Below are 23,365 nucleotides of genomic sequence, written 5' to 3'. Positions count from 1 at the left end.
TGTTGTCACTGCAAGTTATTTAACCATATAGCTAGCGAGATAATGCAAAAATCTTCAAGTTAGAAACAGTTTAATTTTCATGTATCTTTTTTTTTTCTGAGTGTAGCCTACGAACTGGTCCATGGATCCCATGACCTGACAACTGTTTTCAAACTCACAAGGGAACAAGAATTAGAATTTAATTAAGCAGGGTCTGAGAACAAAAATAATACAAAAATACCCTATCCCAATCCACCTATTTGACGAGTTAAAATTATATATTTCATAAACATTTTGCACCCTTCCCCAAACATCTAAAATACAATTTAATTTTAAATTGAATTATTGCAAATCGTAAAAGATTGTTCTGTAAAATCTCCTGTTTTAAGTGAATTCTCCCGATCTTTGTCCATGAGAGACATTCACAGTTTCTCTTTATACAAGTATTGGAATACCACAAACAATGTTTATGTGTTGGGTGTTTGAAATCTATAGTTTAGATGTTAAAATTGTTGATTTCGTTTTAAATCTAACTCTGAAATTGTCTCTAGGTAGATCATGATCCCAGCAACCAGCAACAATCATTCTGGCTCCCATTCTACCAAATTCGTCACCACTCCTTGCTGCAACTCCGTTTCCACCGATAGTTATGCCCAGCGTTGGTGTGACCATATCGCAGTAAGGTTGTCCTGTTGGGGTAACCGTTGTCACACAACCTTCTCCATGGGTAGATATTGCCTTTACACCTTGTAAAAGATAAACATCTTATTGTTATTGAAATTATTTGTCATGATGCCTTTTATGTTTGTCAATGTACTGCTATTTTTTGTTATGTTGTTATTGTATAGTTTGTTTATTGTAAGGTAAAAGAACCAATCAAGGTTGCTCCCTAAATGATGTTGCTACACCTGTGTCTCTTCTCTCAATCCCAAAGATTTACGATGTATTTATTTAAATAGACACAATTAGGCCAAATAAAAAAAGTTGTTTGGTTCCGGTTACCCCTACCCCACCTAGTTTTTCACGCCAACCCTAAACTTTTGTTGAGAAAAATAATAATAAAATCACGAAAATCATGAAGTCTCGCAAGAAATAGTGGATGCAGAAACTGACATCAACTTAAAAAGACAATATAAAACTATTCTTCCAATATGTAATGGCTGTACATCTGATAGGAAGAAAAAAACAGCACAGAGACCATTTCGAAAAACAATGGAAAACCTGAACTAGACACTCAACACATGAAAAGAAAATATAAAAATAAAATAAAAAATCCACCTACCCCGCCTATTTTAAAATTGAATGTAATCGGAATCACACAATTTTGTTTATGTCTTATGCAAACCAAGGTTTGAAAAAAAAGTTGTATAATATTATTTTCTCCATTTCATATTGAATAGTAAAATCTTCAAGCTGCACTAGCTGCAACTTGACCATTGTGTTGAAAATGTAATATCGTACACCCTGATAGCATTGAACCACATGTGAATGAATATATACCTCATCTGGTACAAATAGTTCAAATCAGATTTTTGGGTCAACATCCAAACAATCAGCACCCTCAATTAATGGTGATCATGCATGATTTCAACCTGTTACTGCACTATTTATGTATAAGAGCGACCACCGATTAACATTTACACTGTCCAGTTTTTAGTATTTTAACAATTTTCAGTTGATAGATTGTTGCTATCTGATCAACAAGGTACTCCAATTACAAACTACATGTAGAGCAGTTTTAACATGGTGACAAATTCAAAACCAAGCTTTCGCTCAAGATTTAAACGTGTCACTACACCATCTACATGTAATATTGACCAGTAGTTAACATATTTGACAGATACAATGCCTTTTTATACGTAATTCATTAATTTTAGTGAATATATCTTTGGTTACTTGATGAAGAAAATGTGCCTGTGCAGGATTAACATAACTAAAATAAAATCATCGCTTGGGACGGAGTAGAAAAAATCAAGTATGATGCTTACCTTTTACATGACTAAATAATTGTTTTGTAGCAATGTCATAAACAGACTTATTTCCCTCGCTCTTAAACCATTCAGATACGTCTGTAGCTGTGTGTAATATTGTCCTGTGTAGACGATGTCCTATCTTCAAGTAGTACTTGCCTACAATAGAAACATGAATGCAGCCATAGATGTTTATGATATTGAAAATTATATTCTGGATACTAAAAATCAACAGTACTCACTAGAGATCTAGAGCCGATAATGTCTGCAGCCTGTAGGCCTCAGACAATTGCAACTGTCCACCTTCCTACCAGATTATATATATTCCAACAGCTAATTCAAAATGTACACAAGTACCTCTTAGAATGTTCCTTATTTAATCATTTACATATTTTCACTGCTAATTTAAAAGGTAAAAGTTAGTATCATTGAAATAATCATCAATCTGCCAATAATTCATGAAACTACATAATGAAGAAGTTTATGAATAAAATATAGCTTACCATTTGGATACTTAATAGGTGGCATTATGTAATAATCAAATGTATTTCCAGTGTTATTTCCTTTATATGTGAAACACGGCATATCTCTCAGTTTAACTGCATCTTCATGACTCACTTCAGCAAATAACAATGTTGCTCCTGATAACTCTACATCCAATTCTTTTCCCTGAGGAAGGAGATCTCTGAATCCTGTGAAAGCTCCAGTTGTTAGAAGCACTCTCCTGGCAAAGATGACTTGACCTTTGGCTGTTGTCACTTTCATGCATCTGGAACTATCTGATTGGTTAGTTTCAGTCACCTGGTCGACTACATCATCAATGATGTCACACCCCTGTAGATATGCAGCAGTCTGTTGTGCTCTAAGTTGTGATCTCGGATTTATGTAACCAGCACCTACACTCTGAAGTATACCTTCATCATGTAGTTGGCATGATAGATATGGATATTTTATTGAAAGACTTGAATAATCCAACTCTTGTGTCTTGACGTTCATAGTTCTGGTAATTTTCTTGATCTTTTCGATGTATGGACGTCCATGTTTGCACATCATCACATGACCAACTTCATTATAGAACTTGACACCTATTAAGTATATGAAAACAGAAAGATACATACTATATCAAGCCATGCTCAAACTATATCTTTCATGGACTTCACTTGCTGTGGATAAAACTTGCTGTGAGAAAAAGCCTCGTTAGGGTTATTTATGTCTTCAGTACTCTAGTATTGACTACTACTGCTGTCAAAATACGATTTTGGATGATAAAGTAGCCTACTTTCTTAACTTATGAAATCTTCTTAAGTTCTCTACTGCACTTCACATGTGTTCGGCCATTTTGGGGATTTCCTACAAAGATCTATGGGTCAACTTCTAGTATTGATATAATTGGTACCCTTATCTCTTTGTCTTGATACTTTGTATTGGTACAAAGTTGGAACAATATTGTTATTCCCCACTATTTGTCTTTGCCCAGCCAATGAAAATGAGTGACGTAAGAGGCCTTGCTACTACAAGCCACTAGACAAGCAATGACTCACCATTAGGTCATAAGTATTTTCCAGCTGAATGATGAAACATACTAGGGAATAATATAATTATACCTCAACTGCAGCATGATTACAACAATTGGCAAAACTAATCATGAATTCAAACATTTAAACTAGTTTGAGCACTGAAATGTAATACCAAAAACAAAAGAGACATGCATATATATATACCTTTATGCTAGGTGTGGTTGAAATCAGTTGGTGCAAGGTACACACAGATGATTCCCAATGACCACTGGGGGAATGAGTCTTAATAAATCAATGCCCACCTACCTGTTCTCTGTTCTATGTCTCTGTATCTTGCAATGGATCTTCGTGCAAATTCACTCCTGATTGGTTCACTGTTTGATGTCAGTGTTGAAACTAATCTACCTTCATCGTAGTAAGATCCAAATATCCCATGACTACATGTTGTTCTGTCCTGTAAAATGTCGAAACAAATAATTACATAATTATGCACCAGAGATTACTTGCACCGGTGTGTGCGCATACTAATGGTATTTTCACTGCAGCAGTGCAGTGCAATACCGAAAACATCATTGCATACCTGTATGCAAGTGATATACAAATGAGGACGCAATACTTGGCGACACACAAAATCAATTGATCGCGCTGTACGATTGTTTCTGGAAATTTGCTGTTTCAGATAAACATATGTAATAATAACAGAACCCAATGCCACGTGAGTTCTAGTGTGGGTACTCAGGGGTATTTGCTCTCATGCGTGCAGTGCTTCCTGCTACACTTTCACTCGCTATGCTCATGAAAGTACAGGTGCAGAGAATACTGCAAGCTCTTGTGCAAATACCCCTAGTACGCCACACCTACACTTGAGCATCATGGGGTTCTGTCATATTATTGTACTTTATATTGTCATGCAATGTTTTTTTGCTAAATGTTTGCAATACACATAACTATTTGGTTGTTGCTATGGGCATGGTCGTATTGTTGGTAAGCAAACATGGGACCATTTCTCAAATGTTATTCAAATGCCTACAACTCCAGCTTTTCATCTTTGCAATACACATTGTTTGGCTGTTGCTATGGGCATGGTCTTGTTGCTAGGTATATTTCCATACGTTATGAATGTTTATTCAATTGCCTACCCATCAGTTTTTATTTTTGCAATATACATTATCATTTGACTGTTTTTATGGGCGTGGTCTTATTTTGGCCTATTTGCATACGTTGTTTGAATGTTTATATACATGCCTCCCCAACAATGTTGTGTTGGCAAAATATCCTGGCATGTGGCAGTTCCTAAGAGTGTAGTCATGGTTCGTAGGGTCAGTGAACACACATATTATGAACACACAGACCAATGGACCAAGACCATTGTAATATTAGCCAATTATAATATTACTAGTAGGGGGACTAAAAATGTAATGCTCAGCACATCTAATGTATCACAAACATTACAGACCATTTCGTTGAAACTGGAACTATAGCTACCGATATTAGTGATCATTATCCAATCTTTGCTTTATTTACAAACATTAATCACATTTTCAATCATAATACTACCTTTCAAAATGTCGACTTTTCCAAATATAATCGTGAGACCTTCCTTTCTGAGTTAGACAATGTTTCCTGGCAGCCTGTATATGATTGTGACGAACCAAACCACGCATATAATGTTTTTTATCAATTATTCCATGATATTATTACAATACACGCTACCTTAAAAGAACAAAAATAAAGAAAACTAAAATTCATAAGCCTTGGTTAACAAAAGGACTATTAAAGTCAACAAGAACAAAATATCGTTTATTCTGTAAAATGAAAAAATCGCCTAATAATATTGAATTTAATAAGAAATACAAGCTTTACCGAAATTTGTTGACAAGAATTTTAAATTCCGCTAAAAAGAGACATTATCATATGAAAATACAGGCTGCCAATGGAAACACTAATCAAACTTGGAAAGTAATTAATGACATCTTAAATAAAAACAGCAACAAAATGACTTCACCAAAACAAATTAGTGTAGATCACAAGATCATTTCAGGGAAACTACATATCGCAGAAACATTCAACGACTTTTTCACCGACATTGGCCCAAAACTTGCCTCAAAAATCACCCCAACGACAAATTTTAATCATTATCTGAATGATAATTATTATGACTCGCTCTTCTTGCACCCAGTTGTGTACAGTGATATTGTGGAGAAGATAAATCACATGGATCCCAGAAAAGCTATGGGATATGACAACATTCATCCTAAACTAATAATTGATGCAGCCCATATCATTTCCCACCCACTAACACACATAATTAACTGCTCACTTTCCCAAGGTATATTCCCTGACGCCCTCAAATTTGCCAAAATCACCCCAATTTATAAAAAAGGATCGACCCTTGATGTTAGCAACTACAGGCCCATCTCAATTTTACCAGTCCTTAGCAAACTATTTGAATCAATCGTTAAAGACCAATTAGTATCATTTCTAGATAAATTTGACATTCTTCTCAGTACTCAATACGGTTTCCGCAAAAAGTTTAATACGAAAATTGCCCTTGCTGACCTCATATCTGACATTACTGACAAAATGGACCAGGGCTTCGTCACCTTTGGCATTTTTATCGACCTCAAAAAAGCATTCGATACAATTGACCATCATATTCTTATCCAAAAGTTATATTATTACGGCATTAGAGGTGTTCCGCTCCTTTGGTTTCAAAATTACCTTAAAAATAGACAACAGGTCGTTAGCATAAATGGTATCAACTCCAATCCAAAACAAATTAAGTGTGGGGTACCCCAAGGATCAATACTTGGACCAATCCTCTTCCTCATATATATTAACGACATTAACAAATCTACTGACGCCTTCAATTTTCGTTTATTTGCAGATGACACTAACCTATTCAAATTCATGAAAACTAATAATATCAATCTTAATGTTATAAATGATCATTTTAAAAAAGTTAACGACTGGTGCAATGCTAACAAACTAACAATTAACGTTGACAAAACTAACTATATGATTATCAAAACTCCCCAGAGGATATCTCACATCGAGGGAACCCTAAGTATTAGCGACACACCAATTAAGTGTGTATCATCGGCCACATATCTAGGTATTTCCATCGACCAGTAACCCGAACTATAAGTCCCAAAATCGGAATCATCTCTCGTATTCGCCATTATGTCCCAAGGTCCACCCTTGTTTTATTTTACAACACTTTAATCCTCCCCCATCTTAGTTACTGTCTTGAAATTTGGGGTAACACCTATCGTACATTACTCGAACCACTTATAATCTTGCAAAAGAAACTAGCTTGACTTATCACTTTCTCTGATTATCAAACACATTCTGCGCCCCTTTTCAATCAACTCCGCATATTAGATATCCATAAACTGTGTAAATTCCAAACATGCATGTTTGTCTATGACTTACAAAATAACCGCTATGCTCATAATATTAACCACTACATTACTAACCGTCTATCCCATAGCTACCCTACCAGATCAGCCCTCAGTTGTAACATTCCCATTCCAAAAGTTAATCTTACAATTTGTCAAAAGAATTTCAAATATGCATTACCCAAACATTGGAACTCCCTACCAAACAAACTTAAGAATATACACAAGCGACATGAATTTAAAAAATGTATAAAGACACACCTTTTCTCTTGATTCAAATTTGTACTGTAAATATGTAAATATCTTTTTCTGTACATGTGCTATAATAGATTTGTGAATATGTATGTGTGTATTGATTATTACTATATTATTTGTTATTATTAATTATTTATCATAAGTACGCCGTGTATCTTTACCTTCTATATTTTGACAGGATAAGGACCATGGACTAGATTAGTTTCTAGTAAACTATTTCCATGGTCCTCACCAGAGCATTTTCTTTTACTGTATTTGTATTTTCCTCTCTGTAATGTTATTACCTTATGTTTCCGGTGAAAATAAATTCAATTCAATTCAATAGTAATAACTATTTGTTGCTTAATAAAAATAATAACCTATGCCAAGTCTACCTAATGAATTACAAAATACTAATAAATATGTAAATATGTTTTTTTATTGTATGTACAATAACAAATCTTTACACATTCTTTAGCCTTTTGCAATATATAGAGTTACAAACATAGACTCGTTGATTTTTCGCGCGATGATAAAATTGTTGTATAAATGAAAAATCCAAAATCAATACCCAAATACTCATCCATGTGGCCACTTCAATCATAGTTATGACAGTTAGGTGATATATCGCACATTTTATACACATGGTGCTATATGTGGTGCTTGTGCTGTTGTTACACATAACACATTATGAAAAAAGAAAGTAAACACACAATATACATGCTTACATACAGACTTGAAACACTCCTCTACACATCTGCTAAGATTACCTTTGGTTCTTTTGGTCCAATGAGACAGACTTTTAAACTTGGCGCGATCAGTGTTACATGACGAGCTGCTGCAGATCCAATCATTCCAGCACCAACGATACAGATGTCATACTGAGGTGTATATGCCATATTATTACCCAGAGTGTCTACTCGACAAAGAAATGAAACTTCATTAACATAGTGTAAGTTTGTTATTTGGGTTTACAATATGGGGATGGGTACCTATAAAGCTTGTTGCTCTAGCTTTTTCTCTTGATGGACTATTTGCATATTTAATGATTTTGTGTATTTCTGTATCTTAAAGCTGCACTAGCTGCAACTGGGATATTTTTTTTTATCAAGTAACCAAAGATATATTCACTAAAATTGGTCAGTTACTTTCAACAAGAAATTTTATGTCGGTTGATTAGTGGTCAATATTATCCATAGGTGGTGTAGTGACAAGTTTAAGTCTTGGTTTTGTTAAAACTGTTATAGTTGTAAGGCTGGTGTCAGAATTTACAACAGGGTGGGTGGGGCTGGGAGAAATTGGGGGGACACGAAAAAAATTGAGGGTTCAAAGGGGGCATGAAAATTCTGATGGTCTGAAATGGAAGGGTGAACAATTTTGTTCATGTTTTGAACCAAATTAAACCTCAGGGGCGATCGTTTACCGAGTAAATAAAAAAATTCTTGCAGCTTCGCTGCAATACCTTCTAAAACCTATATTCAGTGATGAGTTGGGTGAATGTATTTGTGTATGCCTTCCTCTGTCTGTCTGTTTGTCTGTCTGTATGTATGTATATCGCTCTCTAGTCTCTCTCTATGTCTAGTCTCTGTCTGTCTGTCTGTCTGTCTGTCTGTCTGTCTGACTCCAGCCTAACTGGAGGACAGGAGGATCATTTTTCATTTTGACAACCACAACATATTCACTGCAAATTGTTGAAATGCCAATAACTAGACATTGATCATGTTAATCAGTGATCGATATCATCCATATGTATTGCCATAACCCGGGGGGGGAGGTACTCCCATAGAAAGGGTATATACGTATGTACCGTGATTTTGGAACCCCCCCCCCCCCTTTCGACTCATGCAGACTTTTGAGTCTTGATTTTTAAAGAATTATGTAGAGGTTTGACCCACCTCTTTGATTGCACGTACGACGTTTGACCCCATATTTTGAACAAGGTTGTTTCCACGGGTTGTTTTCAGTCATCTTTATTGGAAGTAGGCGCCCCTCTCCCCGGCCCCATGCCTAGGTAGCCAATGAACTAGCAGTGACTGATGCATGTACGTGTAATGTGAAAGCTATTAAGTGTATCAAAAGTGTTCACAATTCATGACCCCTTTTTCTGGCTACAGTGTAGACTTTGACCCCAAGTTTCTGATTAAAGTGTACACTTTTGACCCCTATTTTTGGAATTTTTGTAGAGTTTGTGGTTGTAATTTTTGTCCACCAGGGTACATGTGTATCCATTACCGTCTCTTGTTCATGAACTTTTGAACACGTTCAACAAAATTAAACCCGGAAGTGACGTCTATCTAATTCGTGCAATTGTGATATTTTCATTGTACGCCATTAACACACGATTGATATCACGTTCTAAAATATTCCACTACTACTGGGTCATCTTTCTCACTATATCACTAATACAATATTGAATTTTGCGATCGCTTCAAGTTCAATATCAAGTTCTACGCATAGGGACGCGAAACGTTTCTTCGATGGCTGTTTGTTTGTCTGTGAGCTTGATATAGCAACATTTTGTCTTAAATATATATCCCCCTACGATTATGGTAAGAACAGTAATTGTGTTGTGGTGCATAGTGCATACCGATACATTTGTCTTTGAAATAGCAGCATTGTGTAATATTTTCACTAAGAAAACAACAGTTAAGTGAAGCATGTGACTGGTCAAATTTAAAGTAAATTAATGAAGCGCCGATGGCAGTATGATTTAGACTGACCTTAAAACACCCCTGATTATAAAATGATGGGTGAAATACAGTCTCCTGGGTTTAGAGATATACACCACTTCGATTATGTCACACACACACACACACACGGTACGGTTGAGGTCACCGGTTAGTCAACACTTGAATGACCTTAAATGACCTTGCAGAGGGCGCTCATCAAATGAACGTACTCGTGGAATCTGCTCGCTCTCTCTCTCTCTCTCTCTCTCTCTCTCTCTCTCTCTCTCTCTCTCTCTCTCTCTCTCTCTCTCTCTCTCTCTCTCTCTCTCTCTCTCTCCATTCATGTATGCACACACACACACACACACACATGTAAATATTAGAGCATCTTAGAATGCTGTAAGACATGATTTGAAAACCGTAAATTTTGTAATGTATATAATAGTATGTTTAATGTCATTCATTTATTTTTCTCTCATTAAATTGAAAGTACCATCAGCTACACAACCAAAGAAGAAAACTGCACACTCTAAGGAAACCTGATTAACAAGTTATCTGTGACATCGAAACTATATAGTCAACAATAGCACGGATACCTTATTACGTATATATCATGGCGGGAAAAGTTGAAATCTGGGTTGGTAAAAACTTCTCAGTTTAAACTGAAGTCATCAATAACACCATAATCAGTTTTACCATCCACAGCAAACTGTAGCATAATAACTTTTACCATCCACAGCTAACTGTAATGTGTTTCGCACACAGGCATTTGTTTCCCGAGTTATGTCTCAGAATATTTCTATCAGAATACAATAAAATGTTGATAATATCTTTAATAATGACGTATTTAGCGAACTATATATGAAAGGGTAAAATACACTTGTTTCTGTGATCGCGCAGGTTTACTCACCGCGAAAGAAGACACAAGGTATGAAAGGCAGCCTCCATCACCACACTTAAACATGAACTTTCAACCGGTCGTTGTATTGGGCAAACATTTCGAAAATTTTACCTTCCGTCACTTCTTAGTTCCAAAATTTAATAATCTTCCGTTAATTCGTGTCGTTGTTACAATGGGACCATACCTACCAAAGATATCAACCGATTTCTGATACCATGTAGGAGAATTGGAGCAGATAATTTTTTTAGTACAACGGCCAGTTGAAAGTTCCTGTTTATGTACGGTAATGGCGGCTGCCTTTCGTACCTTGTGTCTTCTTTGGCGGTGAGTGAGTGAGTGAGTGAACCTGTGCGATCACAGAAACAAGTGTAATTTACTCGTTTCATATATACTGTGGTATACTTTTTAAACGCTGGGAATTTATTTTGGCTTATTTCGCTGGAGGAAAAAATACGCGAAAATTCATTACAGCGGAATGGTGTTTGAAGTACGGGACGTCACTATGACCTACTTCTACTTGACCTCTCATTACAGTTTCCTTATCTTTGTTCCATCGTTCTCAACGGAAATTCAACGTCTAAACATTCAACAAATGTTCAACACACACAATCACGGGCACACACGCAAACAAACTTATAAACAAAATATTCCATGAATAAAGTTTCATTGAAAAAATACTTGTCGTCTTTATTGCAATTTTAAACACAGATTCATTGCAAAAAATCACAGTTGTATGTACTTGTATTGACATAAAGACAAATTGAAATTTTACAGAAATAACTTTTAAAAAATCTTAGTTGCTTGTCATACTAGTAATGTCAATAAATTAAAATGATAACTCAAGTGTAATTTACTCGTTTCATATATAGTTTGCTAAATACGTCAATACTATCATAACTAGGCAAAGCCCATAAGCTCGCGCAGGGTAGATTCATTTGTGACCGGCTGTCTGGGCCAGGGTTCGTACACTTTATTTGGGTCATTTTCCAGGGGTGTTGACCATCAAAATTTATTTTATTGAATGACATCTAATTTTCTGACATAGACGAGAAGTAAAAAAGTCAACACTCTATGCAGTTGTTGGTTTCAAAAACCACCATAGCCATTAGATTAATATTGTTCATTTTCAATCAGCCAACTTATCATAGACCCTCCACCAACGTTGGTCTTTCGACAAATGTTTTGTTGACATAGATAGAAATAAATAATAGCATAGATAGACATAGCCCGGGAAACAAATGCCTGTGGTTTTGCATACGACCTGAGTGGCAACTTAGGTGGAGGAAATAATTTCAAACAATCAAACAAATCTCACTCCGTCAAACACAACATGGCTGCCGTCGTCATCAGTGGCGTCATGCACTATAATTGCCGAAAATTGTATTTAAAACGCTATAAGTTATCGATTCAACAATTTATTTTAGTAATCCATATTCCTATCTTACTCCGACAAGATGATAAACGCGATTCCGCCGCGCAATGTTTGACAGTACAACAAAGAACTTCGACGTCGTGTTGGTGGCATCTTGAACTCGCTGTTTACATTATTACAATTACAACACAACTCAGTAAGTTAGCATTGTGAACCTGAAATGTAATTTTTTTTCGTCAATTTTTGACGTGATAATCAATTTTAAAGTTATTGAAACCGATCTAGATGTGTTCCTTGTGATTTTATCATCATATTTTGTGGTGTTATATATATGTCTTGAGTATTTTTTCTGTTGTTTAAGTCGTCCCCCCCCCCCACCCCGTAATGTGTGATGTTACGTTTGTATGGATGGTTTTCGTATCGCCACTACACATTATCGTTACACATCGACTGACAACATCTCCAAATTTGGCGCCTCTTCCTAACATATGGTGCCAGTGACACTATTGTGGTTTCGATTTATGGTGTGCGGCTGAGCGAGGACAATGTCATATGAATTTCATGGAACTCTTTTTTTGTTTAAATGCTGTGTTTGTGCTAGGAAAGTATTCAGTACAGGCATAGAAGTACATGTATCAACCACTTCCATTGTACAGGCTATAACTGTTTTAATATTGTTGACAAGCTTCAAGTTCAACATTGTTTTGTCAGGTAAGCACGTATTGAAAGAAATCTTTAAAGATAGAGGAAATACTTCAGCATCAACATTTATTAATTATAATTGTCAAAGATAAAGAAAAGTCAGGGAAGAAGCTGAGATGTGATTTATATTTCATATATACAAATTTAGTAGGTATAGCTAGTAAAATGGCATGTCCTTTCTGCAAAGAAAGTATAGACTGAGCAATTCAAATCATCTATGATGGCTCTCACATATTTTGTTCTTAATGATTCTGTAATTGATAGATTTTGCCACTGTTCTGTACAATGGTGTGATGTTATCACGTGTGGTGCAGTTGTGTGTCTGTTACTGTTACTAGTATATTCACCAATCTTCTTATGTAGCCTGGATGTTAGCTGTGACTGCAAGTGGAGGTTGTACTTTGACTGTACCCCTGCAAAATTTGAAGTGTCATGTAGAGAAGAATGAAAGTACAAGCTAATCACATGTATATTATTCAATCACTTCTTACCCTCCCAATTAACCCAGCCTCCATCACAAGTCAATATTGTCCAGTTAAAGCTACTGAAGTCGTTTTTCATGTCAGAGATGTTTAAGGTTTCACACTATGAAGAATAGGCAACTTAGCTTGTTAGGGCAAAAATAGATAATCAAAGTGAAGTCATATGTAACTTAAAACTAAAGGCCAGGTGAGTAATCTTTTAGTCAATATACACCAATAAAAGTGAGCAACTTCTTGATAAATCAAGCTGTATCATATTAAATTTTTTATAGTTACATTTACATAATTGTTTTGGTGAATAAAAGAAAACTACATGATTCCTCAGAAATTCATCTCAAATGAATTTATCAAAATATGAAAAAAAAATGTCCAACTTTCCATTCATACTGTTTACAATACAAATGTGAGTTGTGCAAGTTTGAATCTAACTTTCAGTTGTTACATCATTGTTGTATAATCAAGATAAACTCCTGATCATAAAATAGAATTTGCAGTTATAACATGTGAATGTATGCACACAATATTTGCATGGTTGGTATATTCTTGTGCATGTGTGATATTGTATTTACCTCCATATTTTTTTTTAATGTTCTCGTTTTTATTTATTCTGTGAACATTTCTTAAGAAAATTAGCTCTTTTTTCATTATTTACAGTAGCAATTACATATTATATTATATAATTATTATGGTGGATTTTCATTTTTATTTGAATTTTTTTTTTTTTTCATTTTAGCTGTACATTGTATATTTACCAACAACACATTACAGTCAAGTCTACCTTCTCTATATCATGAGGATATACAGGTACATGTATGTGTTTTCTCGAAAATAGAAATCAGAACAATCCACTGATTGTCCACCAATTACAAATTTGACAAGACATCTTAAAAGGTTATGAAATTATTCTTTTTTGAAAGTTGTGTGGCTAGATTATCTATGACACAGAAACAACTTCATTAGAATTTGAAGATTTGTGGTTACCATGGCAATAATATTGGTGATATTTAAAAAAGAAATTCTCATTTAAAAAAATTAAAGATTGATAATAGATGGAGTGTTGTGCAAATTATTATGACACAAGGACTAATTCATTTTCGGAGACACATGACATCTCTAAAATAGAAGTACAAATTTTGGAAGTAAACGAAGTACAAGTGAGAACTTCATTTTGCTGTTCTTACTGGTGGTCGAAGAAGTGTGAAACGTGAAGCTCCTGACATAGTTGATAATTGGCCACGTTTGCCAATTATTCTTACAACAATATTTCTAGATGGAACGCGTGACACTGGTTTGATGGAAACGACTTTTCTTGGTATAACGATATCATAAAGAAGTGTAACTAAGATGAAAATAATCTCGTCTTTATTTCCTCTTATTAAATTCTGCTGTGCTAAATGTAATTTTGAAAGATTTTCAATAGATCTTCATATGGACAAGTATCGATTGTTATTGCAACTATAAGCAAATGGTCTTGGGTCTGTGCAGCTGGTAGACTGTAAGATATTGTGAAACTATCTTGGTATAGCAATATCATAAAGAAGTGTAACTAAGATGAAAATAGTCTCGTCTTTGTATCCTCTTATTAAATTATGCTGTTCGAAATGTAATTTTGAAAGATTTTCAAGAGATCTTCATATGGACAAGTATCGATTGTTAATGCATCTATAAGCAAATGGTCTTGGGTCTGTGCAGCTGGTAGACTGTAAGATATTGTGAAACTATCTTGGTATAGCAATATCATAAGAAGTGTAACTAAGATGAAAATAATCTCGTCTTTGTATCCTCTTATTAAATTATGCTGTTCGAAATGTAATTTTGAAAGATTTTCAAGAGATCTTCATATGGACAAGTATCGATTGTTATTGCAACTATAAGCAAATGCTCTTAATATCTTGGGTCTGTGCAGCTGGTAGACTGTAAGATATTGTAAAACTATATATTTTCATTACTACAAAATGTTGCAATTTTACAGTCGTCAGGACGTTCCAAAAGACCAATTTCCACATACATATATGTATATGTATGTATGTATGTATGTATGTATGTATGTGGAGTTTCATTGTTCTTTTGCCAAGTAAAGTGCTCAGTCACCTTACATAAACAATTAAATTATACCGAAAACCGAGACTTGAATTTACATTCCATTATTTGTTAAGAACAGTTTTATGGCCACTTTATACGGTAACTCATTTCACACAAACATTTCCATTTTCCCTGGCATTTCACGAACACATAAAACTGCTATTGTCAAAACCATGGTTTGTAACACAAATCTATTTTGTTCCAACGTGATGAGCCAAGCGTTATTAACCCAATTCAGTTGTTTACTTTCCATGTTGTTAACCGGTTCTGTTCGTCTATGGTCAAATGTCGGCAGTTGTACAGTATTGGAATAATCAGAGCATGCAACAGTGTTATTTTAATATCCTTCCATATGTATGTATGGCAGTCAAAACTCAATAGTCAAATTTATCTTTCAATAAAGTTCACAGTGGTGTCCTACATTTCATAACACTATTGATCTAGTCAACATCATCATATGAATATTAATGTTGTCACTGCAAGTTATTTAACCATATAGCTAGCGAGATAATGCAAAAATCTTCGAGTTAGAAACAGTTTAATTTTCATGTATCTTTTTTTTTCTGAGTGTAGCCTACGAACTGGTCCATGGATCCCATGACCTGACAACTGTTTTCAAACTCACAAGGGAACAAGAATTAGAATTTAATTAAGCAGGGTCTGAGAACAAAAATAATACAAAAATACCCCATCCCAATCCACCTATTTGACGAGTCAAAATTATATATTTCATAAACATTTTGCACCCTTCCCCCAAACATCTAAAATACAATTTAATTTTAAATTGAATTATTGCAAATGTTAAAAGATTGTTCTGTAAAATCTTCTGTTTTAAGTGAATTCTCACTTTGTTGAATTAAAGTGTCTACACATGGAGTTTTACAAGGAAATATTACTACTATCATAAAAATGTTGGTACCATTTGTTCCCTTAGAAAGTTTTTACTACTCTTTATATTAGAAAATGCACAATGTATATCATATGACTTCACACACTCCCGATCTTTGTCCATGAGATACATTCACAGTTTCTCTTTATACAAGTATTGGAATACCACAAACAATGTTTATGTGTTGGGTGTTTGAAATCTATAGTTTAGATGTTAAAATTGTTGATTTCGTTTTAAATCTAACTCTGAAATTGTCTCTAGGTAGATCATGATCCCAGCAACCAGCAACAATCATTCTGGCTCCCATTCTACCAAATTCGTCACCACTCCTTGCTGCAACTCCGTTTCCACCGATAGTTATGCCCAGCGTTGGTGTGACCATATCGCAGTAAGGTTGTCCTGTTGGGGTAACCGTTGTCACACAACCTTCTCCATGGGTAGATATTGCCGTTACACCTTGTAAAAGATAAACATCTTATTGTTATTGAAATTATTTGTCATGATGCCTTTTATGTTTGTCAGTGTACTGTTATTTTTTGTTATATTGTTATTGTATAGTTTGTTTATTGTAAGGTAAAAGAACCAATCAAGGTTGCTCCCTAAATGATGTTGCTACACCTGTGTCTCTTCTCTCAATCACAAAGATTTACGATGTATTTATTTAAATAGACACAATTAGGCCAAATAAAAAAAGTTGTTTGGTTCCTGTTACCCCGACCCCACCTAGTTTTTCACGCCAACTCTAAACTTTTGTTGAGAAAAATAATAATAAAATCACGAAAATCATGAAGTTCTGCAAGAAATAGTGGATGCAGAAACTGACATCAACTTAAAAATACAATATAAAACTATTCTTCCAATATGTAATGGCTGTACATCTGATAGCAAGAAATAAACAGCACAGAGACCATTTCGAAAAACAATGGAAAACCTGAACTAGACACTCAACTCATGAAAAGAAAATATAAAAATAAAATAAAAAATCTACCTACCCCGCCTATTTTAAAATTGAATGTAATCGGAATCACACAATTTTGTTTATGTCTTATGCAAACCAAGGTTCGAAAAAAAATTTGTATAATATTATTTTCTCCATTTCATATTGAATAGTAAAATCTTCAAGCTGCACTAGCTGCAACTTGACCATTGTGTTGAAAATGTAATATCGTACACCCTGATAGCATTGAACCACGTGTGAGTGAATATATACCTCATCTGGTGCAAATAGTTCAAATCAAATTGATTTTGGGCCAAACAATCAGCACCCTCATTTAATGGTGATCATACATGATTTCAACCTGTTACTGCACTATTTATGTATAAGGGCGACCACCGATTAACATTTACACTGTCCAGTTTTGAGTATTTTAACAATTTGCAGTTCATAGATTGTGGCTATCTGATCAACAAGGTACTCCAATTACAAACTAGAGCAGTTTTAACATGGTGACAAATTCAAAACCAAGCTGTAGCTCAAGATTTAAACTTGTCACTAAACCATCTATATATAATACTGACCAGTAGTTAACATATTTGACAGATACAATGCTTTTTTATACGTATTCATTAATTTTAGTGAATATATCTTTGGTTACTTGATGAAGAAAATGTGCCTGTGCAGGATTAACATAACTAAAATAAATCATCGCTTGAGACGGAGTAGAAAAAATCAAGTATGATGCTTACCTTTTACATGACTAAATAATTGTTTTGTAGCAATGTCATAAACAGACTTATTTCCCTCGCTCTTAAACCATTCAGATACGTCTGTAGCTGTGTGTAATATTGTCCTGTGTAGACGATGTCCTATCTTCAAGTAGTACTTGCCTACAATAGAAAGATGAATGCAGCCATAGATGTTTATGATATTGAAAATTATATTCTGGATACTAAAAATCAACAGTACTCACTAGAGATCTAGAGCCGATAATGTCTGCAGCCTGTAGGCCTCAGACAATTGCAACTGTCCACCTTCCTACCAAATTATATATATTCCAACAGCTAATTCAAAATGTACACAAGTACCTCTTAGAATGTTCCTTATTAAATCATTTACATATTTTCACTGCTAATTTAAAAGGTAAAAGTTAGTATCATTGAAATAATCATCAATCTGCCAATAATTCATAAAACTACATAATGACGAAGTTTATGAATAAAATATAGCTTACCATTTGGATACTTAATAGGTGGCATTATGTAATAATCAAATGTATTTCCAGTGTTATTTCCTTTATATGTGAAACACGGCATATCTCTCAGTTTAACTGCATCTTCATAACTCACTTCAGCAAATAACAATGTTGCTCCTGATAACTCTACATCCAATTCTTTTCCCTGAGGAAGGAGATCTCTGAATCCTGTGAAAGCTCCAGTTGTTAGAAGCACTCTCCTGGCAAAGATGACTTGACCTTTGGCTGTTGTCACTTTCATGCATCTGGAACTTTCTGATTGGTTAGTTTCAGTCACCTGGTCGACTACATCATCAATGATGTCACACCCCTGTAGATATGCAGCAGTCTGTTGTGCTCTAAGTTGTGATCTCGGATTTATGTAACCAGCACCTACACTCTGAAGTATACCTTCATCATGTAGTTGGCATGATAGATATGGGTATTTTATTGAAAGACTTGAATAATCCAACTCTTGTGTCTTGACGTTCATAGTTCTGGTAATTTTCTTGATCTTTTCGATGTATGGACGTCCATGTTTGCACATCATCACATGACCAACTGCATTATAGAACTTGACACCTATTAAGTATATGAAAACAGAAAGATACATACTATATCAAGCCATGCTCAAACTATATCTTTCATGGACTTCACTTGCTGTGGATAAAACTTGCTGTGAGAAAAAGCCTCGTTAGGGTTATTTATGTCTTCAGTACTCTAGTATTGACTACTACTGCTGTCAAAATACGATTTTGGATGATAAAGTAGCCTACTTTCTTAACTTATGAAATCTTCTTAAGTTCTCTACTGCACTTCACATGTGTTCGGCCATTTTGGGGATTTCCTACAAAGATCTATGGGTCAACTTCTAGTATTGATATAATTGGTACCCTTATCTCTTTGTCTTGATACTTTGTATTGGTACAAAGTTGGAACAATATTGTTATTCCCCACTATTTGTCTTTGCCCAGCCAATGAAAATGAGTGACGTAAGAGGCCTTGCTACTACAAGCCACTAGACAAGCAATGACTCACCATTAGGTCATAAGTATTTTCCAGCTGAATGATGAAACATACTAGGGAATAATATAATTATACCTCAACTGCAGCATGATTACAACAATTGGCAAAACTAATCATGAATTCAAACATTTAAACTAGTTTGAGCACTGAAATGTAATACCAAAAACAAAAGAGACATGCATATATATATACCTTTATGCTAGGTGTGGTTGAAATCAGTTGGTGCAAGGTACACACAGATGATTCCCAATGACCACTGGGGGAATGAGTCTTAATGAATCAATGCCCACCTACCTGTTCTCTGTTCTATGTCTCTGTATCTTGCAATGGATCTTCGTGCAAATTCACTCCTGATTGGTTCACTGTTTGATGTCAGTGTTGAAACTAATCTACCTTCATCGTAGTAAGATCCAAATATCCCATGACTACATGTTGTTCTGTCCTGTAAAATGTCGAAACAAATAATTACATAATTATGCACCAGAGATTACTTGCACCGGTGTGTGCGCATACTAATGGTATTTTCACTGCAGCAGTGCAGTGCAATACCGAAAACATCATTGCATACCTGTATGCAAGTGATATACAAATGAGGACGCAATACTTGGCTACACACAAAATCAATTGATCGCGCTGTACGATTGTTTCTGGAAATTTGCTGTTTCAGATAAACATATGTAATAATAACAGAACCCAATGCCACGTGAGTTCTAGTGTGGGTACTCAGGGGTATTTGCTCTCATGCGTGCAGTGCTTCCTGCTACACTTTCACTCGCTATGCTCATGAAAGTACAGGTGCAGAGAATACTGCAAGCTCTTGTGCAAATACCCCTAGTACGCCACACCTACACTTGAGCATCATGGGGTGCTGTCATATTATTGTACTTTATATTGTCATGCAATTTTTTTTTGCTAAATTTTTGCAATACACATAACTATTTGGTTGTTGCTATGGGCATGGTCGTATTGTTGGTAAGCAAACATGGGACCATTTCTCAAATGTTATTCAAATGCCTACAACTCCAGCTTTTCATCTTTGCAATACACATTGTTTGGCTGTTGCTATGGGCATGGTCTTGTTGCTAGGTATATTTCCATACGTTATGAATGTTTATTCAATTGCCTACCCATCAGTTTTTATTTTTGCAATATACATTATCATTTGACTGTTTTTATGGGCGTGGTCTTATTTTGGCCTATTTGCATACGTTGTTTGAATGTTTATATACATGCCTCCCCAACAATGTTGTGTTGGCAAAATATCCTGGCATGTGGCAGTTCCTAAGAGTGTAGTCATGGTTCGTAGGGTCAGTGAACACACATATTATGAACACACAGACCAATGGACCAAGACTATTGTAATATTGGCCCATTATAATAGTACTAGTAGGGGGACTAAAAATGTAATGCTCAGTACATCTATTGTATCATAGTAATAACTATTTGTTGATTAATGAAAATAATAACCTATGCCAAGTCTACTTAATGAACTACAAAAGACTGGTAAATATGTTTTTTATTGTATGTACAATAACAATTTTTTACACATTCTTAAGCCTTTTGCAATATATAGAGTTACAAACATAGACTCGTTGATTTTTCGCGCGATGATAAAATTGTTGTATAAATGAAAAATCCAAAATCAATACCCAAATACTCATCCATGTGGCCACTTCAATCATAGTTATGACAGTTAGGTGATATATCGCACATTTTACACACATGGTGCTATATATGGTGCTTGTGCTGTTGTTACACATAACACATTACGAAAAAAGAAAGTAAACACACAATATACATGCTTACATACAGACTTGAAACACTCCTCTACACATCTGCTAAGATTACCTTTGGTTCTTTTGGTCCAATGAGACAGACTTTTAAATTTGGCGCTATCAGTGTTACATGACGAGCTGCTGCAGATCCAATCATTCCAGCACCAACGATACAGATGTCATACTGAGGTGTATATGCCATATTATTACCCAGAGTGTCTACTCGACAAAGAAATGAAACTTCATTATCATAGTGTAAGTTTGTTATTTGGGTTTACAATGGGGATGGGTACCTATAAAGCTTGTTGCTCTAGCTTTTTCTCTTGATGGACTATTTGCATATTTAATGATTTTGTGTATTTCTGTATCTTAAAGCTGCACTAGCTGCAACTGGGATATTTTTTTTTTCATCAAGTAACCAAAGATGTATTCACTAAAATTGGTCAGTTACTTTCAACAAGAAATTTTGTGTCGGTTGATTAGTGGTCAATATTATCCATAGGTGGTGTAGTGACAAGTTTAAGTCTTGGTTTTGTTAAAACTGTTACAGTTGTAAGGCTGGTGTCAGAATTTACAACAGGGTGGGTGGGGCTGGGAGAAATTGGGGGGACACGAAAAAAAATGAGGGTTCAAAGGGGGCATGAAAATTCTGATGGTCTGAAATGGAAGGGTGAACAATTTTGTTCATGTTTTGAACCAAATTAAACCTCAGGGGCGATCGTTTACCGAGTAAATAAAAAAATTCTTCTAAAACCTATATTCAGTGATGAGTTGGGTGAATGTATTTGTGTATGCCTTCCTCTGTCTGTCTGTCTGTCTGTCTGTCTGTATGGATATCGCTCTCTAGTCTCTCTATGTGTGTCTAGTCTGTCTGTCTGTCTGACTCCAGCCTAAATGGAGGACAGGAGGATCATTTTTCATTTTGACAACCACAACATATTCACTGCAAATTGTTGAAATGCCAATAACTAGACATTGATCATGTTAATCAGTGATCGATATCATCCATATGTATTGCCATAACCCGGGGGGGAGGAGGTACTCCTATAGAAAGGGTATATACGTATGTACCGTGATTTTGGAACCCCCCCCCCCCCTTTCGACTCATGCAGACTTTTGAGTCTTGATTTTTAAAGAATTATGTAGAGGTTTGACCCACCTCTTTGATTGCACGTACGACGTTTGACCCCATATTTTGAACAAGGTTGTTTCCACGGGTTGTTTTCAGTCATCTTTATTGGAAGTAGGCGCCCCTTTCCCCGGCCCCATGCCTAGGCAGCCAATGAACTAGCAGTGACTGATGCATGTACGTGTAATGTGAAAGCTATTAAGTGTATCAAAAGTGTTCACAATTCATGACCCCTTTTTCTGGCTACAGTGTAGACTTTTGACCCCAAGTTTCTGATTAAAGTGTACACTTTTGACTCTTATTTTTGGGATTTTTGTAGAGTTTGTGGTTGTAATTTTTGTCCACCAGGGTACATATGTATCCATTACCGTCTCTTGTTCATGAACTTTTGAACACGTTCAACAAAATTAAACCCGGAAGTGACGTCTATCTAATCCGTGCAATTGTGATATTTTCATTGTAGTTTGTACGCCATTAACACACGATTGATATCACGTTCTAAAATATTCCACTACTACTGGGCCATCTTTCTCACTATATCACCAATACAATATTGAATTTTGCGATCGCTTCAAGTTCAATATCAAGTTCTACGCATAGGGACGCGAAACGTTTCTTCGATGGCTGTTTGGACTAAGAAAACAACAGTTATGTGAAGCATGTGACTGGTCAAATTTAAAGTAAATTAATGAAGCGCCGATGGCAGTATGATTTAGACTGACCTTAAAACACCCCTGATTATAAAATGATGGGTGAAATACAGTCTCCTGGGTTTAGAGATATACACCACTTCGATTATGTCACACACACACGGTACGGTTGAGGTCACCGGTTAGTCAACACTTGAATGACCTTAAATGACCTTGCAGAGGGCGCTCATCAAATGAACGTACTCGTGGAATCTGCTCGCTCGCTCTCTCTCTCTCTCTCTCTCTCTCTCTCTCTCTCTCTCTCTCTCTCTCTCTCTCTCTCTCTCTCTCTCTCTCTCTCTCTCTCTCTCTCTCTCTCTACATTCATGTATGCACACACACACACATACACATGTAAATATTAGAGCATCTTAGAA

At 35.4% G+C, this 23,365-nt stretch overlaps 2 protein-coding genes across 2 annotated transcripts; both read right to left on the bottom strand.

Annotated features, from left to right (window-relative positions):
- Positions 1–290: 290 nt before the first annotated feature.
- On the bottom strand, positions 291–9,932 carry LOC144445998 (uncharacterized). Its single transcript, XM_078135663.1, has 6 exons — positions 9,822–9,932; positions 7,872–8,017; positions 3,773–3,920; positions 2,453–3,034; positions 1,968–2,108; positions 291–725 (listed from the first exon to the last, which is right to left on the bottom strand). The coding sequence occupies exons 2-6, from the start codon at positions 7,998–8,000 to the stop codon at positions 469–471; spliced, it is 1,257 nt and encodes a 418-aa protein (XP_077991789.1). The 5' UTR covers positions 8,001–8,017; positions 9,822–9,932; the 3' UTR covers positions 291–468.
- Positions 9,933–16,151: 6,219 nt separating this feature from the next.
- Positions 16,152–23,135, bottom strand: LOC144445977 (uncharacterized). Its single transcript, XM_078135633.1, has 6 exons — positions 23,022–23,135; positions 21,244–21,389; positions 19,690–19,837; positions 18,370–18,951; positions 17,885–18,025; positions 16,152–16,654 (listed from the first exon to the last, which is right to left on the bottom strand). Exons 2-6 carry the CDS (start codon positions 21,370–21,372, stop codon positions 16,398–16,400), a joined length of 1,257 nt encoding a protein of 418 aa, XP_077991759.1. The 5' UTR covers positions 21,373–21,389; positions 23,022–23,135; the 3' UTR covers positions 16,152–16,397.
- Between the last annotated feature and the right edge of the window lie 230 nt (positions 23,136–23,365).

The sequence above is a fragment of the Glandiceps talaboti genome, chromosome 14, assembly GCF_964340395.1.
Source record: "Glandiceps talaboti chromosome 14, keGlaTala1.1, whole genome shotgun sequence".
Lineage (NCBI taxonomy): Eukaryota > Metazoa > Hemichordata > Enteropneusta > Spengelidae > Glandiceps > Glandiceps talaboti.
The sequence above is the reverse complement of the archived record's forward strand: the minus strand, read 5'-3'. Positions and strand labels throughout refer to the sequence as shown.